The sequence below is a fragment of the Gymnoscopelus braueri genome (assembly GCF_963280865.1).
Source record: "Gymnoscopelus braueri genome assembly, chromosome: 19".
NCBI classification, from domain to species: domain Eukaryota; kingdom Metazoa; phylum Chordata; class Actinopteri; order Myctophiformes; family Myctophidae; genus Gymnoscopelus; species Gymnoscopelus braueri.
In genome coordinates this window covers 17,245,815-17,259,353 of record NC_137621.1, presented here as the reverse complement: position 1 = coordinate 17,259,353, position 13,539 = coordinate 17,245,815, and the positions used below count along the sequence as shown (strand labels likewise).

General features: G+C 41.5%; 1 protein-coding gene across 1 annotated transcript in view; it reads right to left on the bottom strand.

The window, feature by feature from the left end:
* LOC308074511 (signal-induced proliferation-associated 1-like protein 1) overlaps window positions 1-13,539 on the bottom strand; it is a 143,289-nt gene that overhangs the window by 78,808 nt on the left and 50,942 nt on the right. The window contains 2 exon segments of the mRNA XM_080413975.1: window positions 780-1,119; window positions 5,849-6,289. Coding sequence (XP_080270101.1) covers window positions 780-1,119; window positions 5,849-5,987 — 479 coding nt within the window. The 5' untranslated portion in view covers window positions 5,988-6,289.

The following is a 13,539-nucleotide window of genomic DNA, read 5'->3' as shown; positions in this document are numbered from 1 at the left end:
GCTCATAGCGCAGCACTGATCTGCTATTTTTGAAAAATCGTGAAAATGTGTACAAATCTTTGAATATATATTTTTTAAGCAAACATTTTGTAACTCAAATCTTTGCCTCCAAATCTCTGGAACAACATATTTTTTTATGTTTTATATTTTTTTATATTTATATATTTTATATTCTTTATTTTTATATTTTTCTTGTTTAAAAAAAAAAGAGGATTTTGATTTTATTTTTAATCGGTCTCAGGTCTTAATGGGTTAATAACATTTTGACTAAATGGTCTGGCCAAAAAAGTCATTGCGGTCTTTCGGTTTCCATTGAGGTCAGGGCCGTGTTAATGTCAGAATGCGCCCTAGGCAATGGACAGTTTTCGGCGCGCGTGTGCATGCTGCGCGAAAATTTGCAGTTATTGGGCGGATTGTGGCCGTTTTTGGGCGTTTTTTTGTTACTTTATTTCGGTTTTAGGGTTAGGGTTAGGTTAGGCTTATGTTATTTAATTTAAAAAAAATATATATATGGGTGCACATAGGCATTTGCCTACATTGCCTGTGCTTAAACACGGCCCTGATTGAGGTCCTTGGTATTCAATTCATAGTCAAATATAGTAGCACCAAACAGTTCAAATATGAAGACAAAAAAACAGGGGAAAAAAACCCCCAAAAATCACTATATGTACAAACAAAAAATACAGATAAGAAATAACGTTATATGTACAAACAATATGGGGGGGGGTGAGAGTCAAAGCAGGGGGGGGGTCGTCTGTCTAACGGGAAAATGGTACTACCTGTTGCTCCGCTGGCGGATGCGCCGCTGCCGCGGGTTCTTGTGCGCGGGGCCCCGGTAGTCCCCGGGGGCCAGGTGGTAGTAGCGGCCGTCGGGGCTGTAGTTGTTGGACTGGGCCTGATGGGTTCTGCTCTTCAGGGTGTTGTGGATGTTGCGCAGCATGGACGAGTCCTGAGGGCTGAGCATGTGGCCCAGCTTCACGTGGCTCGGCCCGCCGCCGCCGGCGGCCACCGCCGCGGAGGTCTCCGGGTCCAGCTTCGGATGCCACAGCAAGGCCCCGCCGAAGTCCTTCCTCGGGGGCCAGTCGGCCACACGTGCCCGCACGCCCATTTTAGGGACTCCTGTGATTACAAAAAATTCAAGTTGACGGATTAATTGTCATACGAATAATTGCGATTTAACTCTTTAAGACCTGAGAACGCATCTGTGTGTCATTTTTAGATTTCGTTGGGCTATTCAAAAATAGCAGATATACAAGCTCATAGCGCGGCACCGAGTGCCGCGCTATGAGCTTGTAGATCTGCTATTTTTTTTAAATCGTGAAAAATGTTGTGCAAATCTTTGAATATATATATATTTAAAGTGAGCATTTCTAGCTAAAATGTTATTGCTTCTGGGGATTCTACAAATGTCTTCTAAATCAGTTTAAAACAGTTTTCTGAAACACTTATGTTGCTATAATATTAATGTCAGTGTCAAGGAGCCCCACAACGATATGTATTTGGCTGCGGACCCCCATCTCAAAAAAAAAAATCCAGGGACCCCCAGAAGCAAATATTTGAGTAAAAAACAATTGCTTTATAGATATATATTCAAAGATTTGCAAAAAAAAAACCCGATTTAAAAAAAAATAGCAGATCTACAAGCTCATAGCGCGGCACTCGGTGCCGCGCTATGAGCTTGTATATCTGCTATTTTTTAATAGCCAAAAGTATAAAATATGGATAAAGTGGTTACACAGATGCGTCCCCCAGTCTTAAAGGGTTAACGACTTTTTTTTTTTGTTTGCGTTGAATGTTAGTCCTGAACTTATGAATTATCCTGTAACTTCTGTTTGCCTTTGAGGCTTCGTAATAAAAAATTGCACAGATCAGATATGACATACAACTACAGTAAGTATACAAAGACATTACTGACATATTTAATAATTTTATACTTTAAAAAAATATTAAGAATTGGGGTAATAGCTGATCTATAAGCTTACAAGCTTATAGATCTGCTATTTCCGCTATTTTTGGAAAAACAGTCAACATGGAAACGAGTTTGACGATCATGCAAAAATAATTGCAATTATCTCAAATAATTGCGATTATCTCAAAATGACAGGCACGAATTAAGCTCGAAACGCGGCACGAAGCAACGCGTTTAGAGCTTGTGGATCTGCTACTTTAGCACATTTTTTAATTTGAATCCTGAAAAGTAGCAGTTTTAGACATATGAGGTTTCCACCCGACAGAGAGGATAATGACACCTTAATGTTTCCGGTTCAAATCTGCTGCCCAGCCAATTAAACAAAGCTATGGAAGAATGAACCGGAACATGAAAGGAGTACTGTATGTATGCCACCTTCTGGAAACCCAGGACTACAGTTCTGCACAAAGCGTGCTTTGGTACAAATACTTGCTACTTGATTAACGATTTATTCGTTTTTGGCTTTGAACAATGGAACATACAAATCTAAATTACATTCATGTTTGTTTTTTAGGCTTTGTAAAAAAAAAAGAAAAGAAAAAAAAACTGCACAGGGCAGATATGAAAAATAACCTAAATAGACACAGAAATAACTGACCAACAATCAAAATATATAATGTACTATGGCCTAAACACGACAGGCATGTAATGATTTGATACTTTAAAATATTTGTTTTAAATAGCCAACTGTGAGCTTGTAGATCGGTTATTTATTTTCATATTTTTTCAACAGATTAATTTATACGGACAAATGGAAAACGATTCTGACGATTATGCTAAAATAATTGCGATGATCTGAAATAACTGCGATTAGGCCATTATGTAATTATTTATAGTGGTTCTGAAACTTTTTCGTGTCAAGGACCCCCAAATTGAAATGTATTTGGCCGTGGACCCCCCATCTGAAAATGTTTTGTAAATCCAAATCCAAACATTTGATATTTTTCAAACATTTTCAGCGTGTGAACTTGTACATCTGCCATTTTTGAATAGCCAACGTATAAATTGTGTATAAAAAGTGGTTAAAAATGATTGTGATGCTACATCAACTACTTTAGCTGGGGACCCCCTGGGACCGCCTGGACCCCCCCCCCCCCCCCAAGGACCCCACTTTGAGGTAGTGACAGCAGTGGTGGAGAGTGACTAAGTACATTTACTCAAGTAATGTACTTACTGTAAGTAACATTTTGAGGTATTTGTACTTGGGTTGTGTTTATTTTATTGGCCTGACTGTTTTCTTATTTTCTTATTTCTTTATTTTGTTGTCCTGGCTGCCAGTTCCCACCTGATGTTGTGTGGGAGTCCAGACTGCTCCATACCGTACCGAATAACTGCTCGTTTGCACAACGTCTTGAGACTAGGACTTAAGTCTAAGGCCTGTAAGCAACAACAGACACCCGTCTGTTGTTGCTTACAGGCCTTAGACTGTTGTGTCTGGGTTGTGTATCCAAAGAGGAAGAGACGATCTCTCACCATGCAACTGAACATACTACACTTCCAATCCGGGCCTTTCCCCTTGGGCTCAAGCTTCTTCCAGAATAAGGTCTTTGGGTTGAATTTCCACAGATCATTGAGGTTATCACTGTCCTGGACAGAAGTCTCTTGACGTATAATTAGACTATAATTGAGGTTCAGACCAAGGTTGTCGCCGCCATAATATATGTACAGCTCTCCATTATAGGCAAAGGCTGCATGACGCATGCGTCCCTTTGGATGAAGCTGTGCACAAGGCGTCCTCAGCCAGCAGTTGGTCTCTATGTCAAACACTCTGATGTGTTTAGGGTACCTCTTGCACCCCTTTCCCCCAAATACAAACATCTTTGTCCCGATGATGGTGGCAGAGTGACGGTGTGAAGCAGATTGCCGAGTGCCTCCGGTGTCAATTAAAGACCAGACCTTTGTGCTGGTGTCCAACTTGTACAAGTCATTATTAATAGCATAGCTACTATAGCCATAGCTACCATGGCCTACTATACGCCTCGGTTCTCCTCCTGACCAATAGGAACTATAGCTTTCTCCTCCATAGATGTACATGACCTTCCCTAAGACACAAGCCGAGTGGCTCTCTCTCCCCACTGGAACGGTCCCAGAAATCTCGAGATTTAACCATCTGTGGGTGTTGACATTAAATGCATAAAGAATAGGGTCCTGGCGGTGCTCCTCGATTCTCGATTCTGTAGTCATGTAGTCAAACTTCACTGTTCCTCCCCAGACGTAGATGACATTCTTTATCAGCACAGCCGTGTGGCCCAAAGCGCGGGGAGGGAACCTCGACGGGCCGTTCTCCTTTCACCGGGGGCAACTTCCTTTTCCATTTTCCATTTATCACCGGGGACAACTTCCTTTTTGTCACCTGGGACCTGGGCAACTTCGTCCAGTGTGAAGACACTGTGTTGAAGACCTGCACATCAATCTGATCCATGGCGGTGGTCACACCGGGATAGAACCCTGCAAAAGTGTAAACATTGTCCCCCACTGGCACAGCAGCACAATGAATCGGTCCGCTTTTGGAATGCACCAGTTTTCTTTTCAGGGTCAACGACCAACACAACATATTTTTTCTCTCGCTCTCGCGCCCTCTCCCTGCGTCTGTCTCCGTCACGTCTCTCTCTAACACTTTTAGATCTATCTCTCTCTGGCACACTTGTAAGTAAATCTCTCGATAGCTCTCTCTCTCTCTCTCTGATATCTCCGATATCATATAAGGCTGTCCAGAGCTCTGGTGTGATGTCACCCACAACACAAAGTATGACACAAATAACAACGCTGATTTGTGCAGGTGTTCTTATATATGCACACATTTCTCTCTTAAACGTGGTGCGTGGGTAAAGTACCTGTCCACCATCGCAAAGTCTAGGGGTTAGAATCCCAATTTACAATACTTTTCCTTCTACTCCACTACCTCTCAGAGTCAAATATTGTACTTTTACTCCACTACAATTATTTGAAAACTTTAGTTACTAGTTACTTTCAAGATTTTGATTAATATTACAAAACATACATTAACCACTTCAGCCCTATATACATTTCAGCCATTTGAAAATAGCCGATCTACAAGCTCACAATGCGTCGCCATGCGACACATTTGTGAGCTTGTAGATCGTGCAATTTTCAAAATATTTTTATACATTTGAAAACTTGATATAGGACATTCTGCATAATGAGCACTTTTACTTTGGGTACTTTAAGTACATTTTGATGCCAATACTTTTGTATTTTTAATCAAGTACATTTTTTATTCCAGACTTTTACTTGTAACAGAGTATTGCTGCATTGCAGTATTGATACTTTTACTTAAAGTAATACTAGGTAACGTTTTCAACAAAACTAAAGTTAAATTGTATATATTTTGTGAGTGGCAAAAGTTTCACAACACCCACTCCATGAATTTCACCCCCGGAAGCCTTTTATTTATATATTTTCTATTGAACGGTGTCGGGGGGGACTTTCCCGGGAAAATTACGTCATCCTGTTTGGCCAGGAACTACCGCAACGGTTTCCTGTTTGGCCAGGAACTTCCGCGCTAATAACAAAAAGGAACCTCACGCTGATTTTAAGAGAATGTAGGATTGGAAGATCGAAAAAGAACAGAAAAAGAAAGCACAGCTCATGGTAACTAATGCTCCACTGTCTAAGAGAAACGATCCGCAGATAGTATAAAACAATTAAAAGAACGCTTTTTGAAACGCTTCCGGCTTCCGGTGAAAACAAATGGAATTCTGGGTAATCGAGGACTACGGAAAATTGTATGCAGTGACGGTAGTGACCAGCAGAGGTTGCTAAAAATCGTTATTTGTGAATCTGCATTGTACAACTTTAAGTAAAGTAATTGAGTACTTTTTTCCCACCACTGATGTAGTGACAGTGACAGGTCCTAACCTGGTGCCCCAGAGGGGTGGACATTGTCTGGGACCCCTGCCCCTCCGTTGACGATGCGGAGGTGGCGGCCGGTGTAGAACTCGTCGGTGGCAGGCACGGACCCGCCGACGGTGCGCTCCATGGGCTTCAGACTGGTCATGGATGGCACCCGGTGCCAAACGGCTAGAGACACTCAGCAGGCAGGCATGATGGCCGCCGCCTCCGGGGTGGTGGGACGCCGTTCACTGGTTTCATGAGCAGCTGGAAACCCTCGGGTAGAAACAGGGCGGAGGGGGGGAGGGGGGGTGTCACAGGAGAGGGGACAGGCGGCGGGGGACGCGGTGCGAGGGCCACCTCTTCAGTCCTCAAGCTTGCATACCGCTGCTAGGTTTGGCGGATCTGGGATGGCATTCGGCTTTCTCTTCAAAATCTCTCTCTTCCAAATGTGAAGAAAAAAAAACCCTGGAAAAAAAACAGAAGAGACTGTTAAATGAGTCGAACACGACGATGTTCAAAATAAAGCAGTGTTTCCCAAACTTTTGGTTGTGATCACAATTGTGGGGGTTTTCTAGAATTAGCAGACCGGTGCCCAACGCAAGAACGCTATAGACCACCGAAGTCCTGACGTCACTCGTTCATCCCCAGGTTTGCGGAAGTAATTTCTCTATGGAGAATAACATTGGGTGATCTTAGAATCGTCTCATATAAGAATTGTGGTCCAAAAATAAACACACTGTCCCGGCGTTATTGTCAGGGAGGAGGTTCTGTATCGTTTATGATAGTCAGTCACTTATATTTGATACAGTCTGTTTCTGGCGAAAATGTAACTAATTTGGCGGAAGTAACATTAGCGTTTTCTCACCGTCAGTTGATGCTTCATATCCATAAGAGTCAAACCGCCGGGGTCATTTGTTTATTTTTGGAACACAGTTCTTATTTGACGCGATATTAAATACGTCTATGGGATTCAGAACGGGGGTGGAAAACTGCGAACCAGGTAGACAAACAAAGGATGTGTAAATGACGTCAGACTTCGGTGGTCTATGTGTCCGTTGTACCCGTTCACTGTCAGAGTGTCTGCCTGTGTCCCCATAGACCATATTCACACGGCGGCCATGTTTCTATGAAGTCAATGAAAGTAGCTAACCCGGGTGGCGGCACTTTCAATGTTAAATTCCAATATGGCCGCCGTGTGAATATGGTCTATTATGCCCATATGTGGAGATGTCTGTATCTTTCACTCATTCATTCAAGATTTATTTATTCTCAAAAATACACTGAGTAGTTAAACTCATTTGCAGTGTCGTCGAGCAATACAATACAATGCAATTCAACAACATCACTGTTGAATGTAAATGACATCTAGGAATTGGAAAAATAACAGGCGAGATATAAAAGTTACAAATAGAAAAACCAAGACAAAATTAAACAAAATTCTAAAAACAATTACACCTTGTGGCGGTGACCTGTTTGGTCACCAGGGTTCTAAAACGACTCAAGGGTACTAGAGTGGTTAACTTCAATGTAGTCTGCAGGCCATGCCGTGTGGTAGGGCCACAGAAGATAAAAGCAGATCTACCAAGTTCAGAGTTGACCTTGAATGTGAGGAAACTACTTGATCGGGTGTGATAGGGGCCCAGAGGGGGCCCATTCCAAAAATGATGAGATGTAAGCTAGGACAATCTCCAAGTATGGCTTTATACTAGCCTGGTTCCAGACCATAGACCCCGCCCACTCTCTGAGTGAACTGCCTCTCTTGGTCTGGTGTTGTAATCAGGGTTGCCAGATCTGCTTATTATAATTTCCCCGCAAGATTTTATTTGAAAATAGCCGATCTACAAGCTCACAACGCGTCGCATCGCGGCGCGTTGTGAGCTTGTAGATCTGCTATTTTCATATAGCTGATGTATATGTTAAAGTGCTCATGTGGCCCATAGTCGTATTCTTTTGGGCTGGTTTTCCTAGACCTGGTTGCTTGTTTCTCTCACAGAATCTGGCAACACTGGTTGTAATGTGAACCTAGGATTTATTCTGTACAAAAATGTATCGTCCAATGAGAGTCGGAGGTGGGGGTGGGTCTAAGCAAGGACAAGCCAATCAGCGAATATCTGCTAAATAAAGCTGTGCGATGACCTCAGATGTAGGCGGATCCGTGGATCTCTTGTGATTGGTTTAGAGAAATTCGAATCCCCTTCCCCTTGAAATCGCCTAAACTGGAGACAAAGTCAGACTGAAGCTCCACGCAGCTTCAGTCTGATAATCAGGCTAGCTTTATACAAGATCAGATGCCAGTGCAGTTCTCGTCTCTCCGTCAAGGAGAGCCATCCAACCTTGTTGTATAAAATACAACGGTGAGTACCATAACTATCACCCCGTGATGAATCTGATGGATGAGTGGTACACAGAGTCCAGGGATTTAAAGGGATTGTAGGCAAGTTCAGAGATAAAAAAAAGAAAAAAACTGTTGTCAAACACCGCCCCTCCACTCCCCCCCCCCCCCCCCCCCCAGCAGTTCGTTTTCCCGACCACCAGGGGGTGAGGCAGGGGGGACTTCTAAACGGGCCATGCCGAAAATAGGTTGCTTTATTCGGATACAATGCGTGTCACTGCCCGCCCGGTCCGCCCCTGCCGGTTCTCTGAATTTTTATTTTTAAATAGGCTCTGTCATGATAAATTGACCACATATATGAAGTTAAACAACTACATTCTATCCAAACGATATCTTAAAAGTAAATTCCGTGCCTCAAAAAATAAGTTTGAGAGCGTTTTAAAACCGAAAGTAAGAAGTAAAAACTGCCCACAGAAAAACAATGGCGGCTCGTTCCATTTTTGTCGGCTGCACTCGGTTCCATTCGGTTTCACTCGAAAAGTTCACACGGACACGGACGCGCACGGACGCGCACATGCGTGCGTTCATTTACGTCCCGGACAAACAAACTTCGGAAAATTCGGATTTCAGAAAGAGGACTGTGTTTCAATGCAGGAAAACACCCCAGCATCATTATATAGTGGCTGATAGAGGGGAAAAAATGCAAAATATATATATATATAAATATTTTTAAAATGTAGGCTTAATGTTGCCTAGAATCCCTTTAAGAGTGGATGCTGCTGCATGTCTATAGATTATGTCCCCATAATCCTGCTAATGATAGGAAAGCTGGCTCTGTTTCTATATAAGAAACCAATTTTCTGTCGCAATTTGCCAGCAAGAACCTCTCTCTGGGAACCTACTAATCTGTCTGTCTGTGTCACAGGCAGTGGTGTAAAGTAACTAAGTACATTTACTCAAGTACTGTACCTACAATTTTGAGGTACTTTTACTTTACTGAAGTACTTCCAACCGTCTGTACATTAACTTCTACTCCACTACATCTCGGAGGCAAATATTGTACTTTTACTCCACTACAATTATTTGAAAACTTTAGTACTTTGCAGATGTAAATGATTACATTATAAAACATGCATTAACCACTTTAGCCCTATTTTAAACCTAGGCTATTTGAAAATAGCCGATCTACAAGCTCACAACGCATTGTGAGCTTGTAGATCTGCCATTTTCAAACATTTTTGTGCTTTTACTTTTGGTACTTTAAGTGCATTTTGATACCAATGCTTTTCTAATTTATTCAAGTAAATTTAGAATTCCGGACTTTTCCTTGTAACAGAGTACTTCTACATTGCGCGCATTGATACTTTTACTTAAAGTAAAACATTTTAGTACTTTTTCCACCAACGAGTCCAGGCCAGTCGTTGTCGTTTATATTTTGGGTCCCAGGGAGACACCAAAAACGTATCTATTCGGGTCTTGAGCTGAAACAGTGTGTGGGAACCATGTGTTCTACAGGTCCTCAACTTTCCCTGATCAGACGATAAGACAAAGTGTGGAAACAGTAAGTGAACCCAGAACAAACCGACGGTCTTCAATGATCTAGCCGTTGGTGGAAAAAGAAGAGAGCCTTTTGTCATTCTAAGCCGGCTACCTGACACTTAACCCATTGAGGCCTGAGGCTCCGATTCTGCAAAATGTCTTCTAAACGGTTTTCTGAAAAACATATGTTTCTATATCAGTGGTTTTCAAACTTTTTCATGTCAAGGACCCCCCAAAATGATATGAATTTGGCCGCGGACGCCCGTCTCAAAATATTTTGTTCCAGGGACCCCCCAGAAGCAAAGATTTGAATTAATGTTTGCTTTAAAAGAATATATACAGTATATTCAAAGATTTGCACACATTTTCACGATAAAAGAAAAAATAGCAGATCTACAAGCTCATAGCGCGGCACTCGGTGCCGCGCTATGAGCTTGTATATCTGCTATTTTTCAATAGCCAAAGTGTAAAATAATGCTTTTTAGCTCAAATCAAAAAGTGACACAGATGCGTTCCAGGTCTTAATGGGTTAAAGCCTCCTAACGTACGCTCCGGCGCACCGCGGTGTCCCGCACCAACAATAGCCGACCTACAAGCTCACAGCGCGTCGCGTCCCACGGCGGCACCGTGAGCTTGTAGGTCTTGTAGGGTCTGCTGTTTACGGCACGCGACACCGTCGTGCGACAGAGTATAAATTAGGTCTTAAACGAGGGCCCTGTTACCTCCACGAGTCTAATTTACAACTCTCTCTTTCATTCCCAGAGGTAAACAAGCAGGTCTACTCTCTAGGGTTAATCAAACTAATCATTTCATAAAATCTATTAAAGGGATAGTTCACCCCCAAAAAGCGACTCATTTTACTCATTACACACCCCATGAAGCTTTGAATTCATGGAGACAAATTATTGGCTCAGGAATGGGACAAAAACAAAAAAAACTCCATGAATTCAAGGCTCCATGGGGTGTGTAATTGATAGAAAATAAGTAATTTTGGGGGTGAACTATCCCTTTAATGATCAACACCTATTTTGCGCATGTCATTAACATAGGACTGCGCTGCCATAGGACACGCGTGACATCTATTAGTTTGACACAGCAGGTCTTTTTTTTAAGAGCACTGGTTCTCAAAATGGGGTCCTCCGGGGGACCACCGGGTGGTCCTTACGCTGGGTCTGTAAATCAGAGTGTACAAATGAAAACCGGTTCTATTTTGTACACGTGAGGCAAGTTGGTTTCATATCAGGTTTGATTTGTATTCTCTCAGAGTTAAATAAACACTCCGGATTTTAAAGTGTAGAAGTGGGGTCTCAGAGGAAAGATGGTATCAAATAGGGGTCCATGGCCTAATATAATGCATGTAGTCTTTGTCGGGTGGAAACCTCATAATGTCCAAAAACAGCTACTTTTCAGGATTCATATTCAAAAATTTTAAAAGTAGCAGATCTACAAGTTCAAAACGTGTCGCTTCGCACCACGTTTCGAGCTTGTACTTCGAGCTGCTACTTTTGATGCTAGTATGATCAAGTAGGGCATTAATAAATAATTTTAAAAAAACACACAAAATGTAAAAATATGGAGATAAGAGTTGCCCCGACAGCGACGATATGAAACTCTGGGTCCTTGAAATGAAATAGGTTGAGATTCACCTGCAGAACAGAACCAGGACGGGAGGGTTTCTCCCTGAAGAACTTCCTCTGACTCAGTGAAATGTCACTGACATGTTCAATTTCAGATAAGACCTCGTCTGCTTTTCAAACCAATTTGATGCATCTCGGTCATTTTAGATTTCGTTTTGGCTATTAAAAAATAGCAGATGATATACAAGCTCATAGCGCGGCACTCGGTGCCGCGCTATGAGCTATGAGCTTGTAGATCTGCTATTTTCGAAAAATCGTGAAAATGCGTGCAAATCTTTGAATATTAAGTATTTTTTTAAAGCGAACATTCGTAAAATGTTTGTTCCAGGGACTTGAGTTACAAATGTTCTCTTAAAAAAATATACATATTCAAAGATTTGCACACATTTTTCCGATTTTTCAAAAACAGCAGATCTACAAGCTCGTAGCTCGTAGATCTGCTTTTTAATAGCCAAAGTATAAAGAACTTTTCAAACCAATTTCAGCATAAGCATCAAGGGGAAACTTAATTCCCCCCCTAACCCATGAAGCCGATTATACAAATGCCTTCTAAATCAGTAGTTCTCAAACTTTTTCGTGCCAAGGACCCCCAACATGATATGTATTTGCCCGGCCGCGGACCCCCTGATCTGAAATTGTTTTGTGCCAGGGACCCCCAGAAAAGAGGCTTTGTGTTAAGAAAGGCAAAATTATTCAACATTTTTCTAACACTTTCTCAAGATTTTTCAAAAATAGCAGATGTACTTGCTCGCGCTGTGAGCTTGTAGATGTGCTATTTTTGAGAACCACTGTTCTAAATCCTACGAGTTTTCTGAAAGACGTACGTTGCTATACGTATATATAGCCAAAATCTAAAATGACACAAGATGCTTTCCTGGTTTTTAATGGATTAACCCATTAAGACCTGAGGCAGATTCTACAAAATGTCTTCTAAATCCTAACAGTTTTCTGAAAAACCAGCGGTTCTCAATCTTTTTCATGTCATGTATTTGGCCGCGGACCCCCCATCTCAAAATATTTTGTTCCAGGGACCCCCCCAGAAGCAAAGATTTGAGTTAAAAATGTTGGCTTTAAAACAATATACATTCAAAGATTTGCACTCGTTTTCACGATTTTTCAAAAATAGCAGATATACAAGCTCGTAGCGCGGCACCGAGTGCCGCGCTATGAGCTTGTAGATCTGCTATTTTTGAATAGCCAAAGTGTAAAATAATGCTTTTTTTAGCTCAGAACTAAAAATGACACAGATGCCTTCCAGGTCTTAATGGGTTGAACCTAAGCCCAACGATACCTTTGACACTAATCACTTCCAATTCCCCACAGAGTCAAAAATCCGCAAAGTGGATTTTGCTGGAAATGTAATGAACCTATTCAGAGGGACTTATGTAATGATGTAGCACAAACAGGGAGGACAACAGCGGTGGAAAAAGTACTCACATTTTTTTACTTAAGTAAAAGTAGCAATACCGCAATATGAAAAACACTCTGTTACAAGTACAAAGGCCATGTGTTCAAAATGGTACTTGAGTAAAAGCTACAAAGGTAGCCTATTGGCATCAAAATATACTTAAAGGTACCAGAAGTAAAAGTACTAAAATGTTTGAAAATAGCAGATCTACAAGCTCAAAAGATCGTCTATTTTCAAATAGCCTAGGTATAAAATAGGGCTAAAGTGGTTAATGTGTGTTTTATAATATAATAATTTACATCTGCAAAGTAACTAAAGTTTTCAAATAATTGTAGTGGAGTAAAAGTATTATATTTTCCTCTGAGATGTAGTGGAGCAGAAGTAAAAGTACTGAAAATTGGAAATACTCCAGTAAAGTAAAAAAAATACCTCAAGTACTGTACTTAAGTACAGTACTTGAGTAAATGTACTTAGTTACTTTACACCACTGGAAATCACGGGGTTTGGTTCTATCAATAAATCTCTGTCTCCCTTTCTTGTTGGCAGAGAGCTCTTTCGTGCCATCGCCAAGTTAACTCTGGGCTTGTGACCCATCGGATGTCGCCTCGCGCGCCACTGGATCGCTGACGAGGGGGAGGGCAGTGGTGTAAAGAAACTAAGTACATTTACTCAAGTACTGTACTTAAGTACAATTTTGAGGTATTATTTTACTTTAATGGAGTATTTCAAATTTTCAATACTTTTACTTCTACTCCACAACATCTCAGAGGCAAATATTGTACTTTTACTCCACTACAAT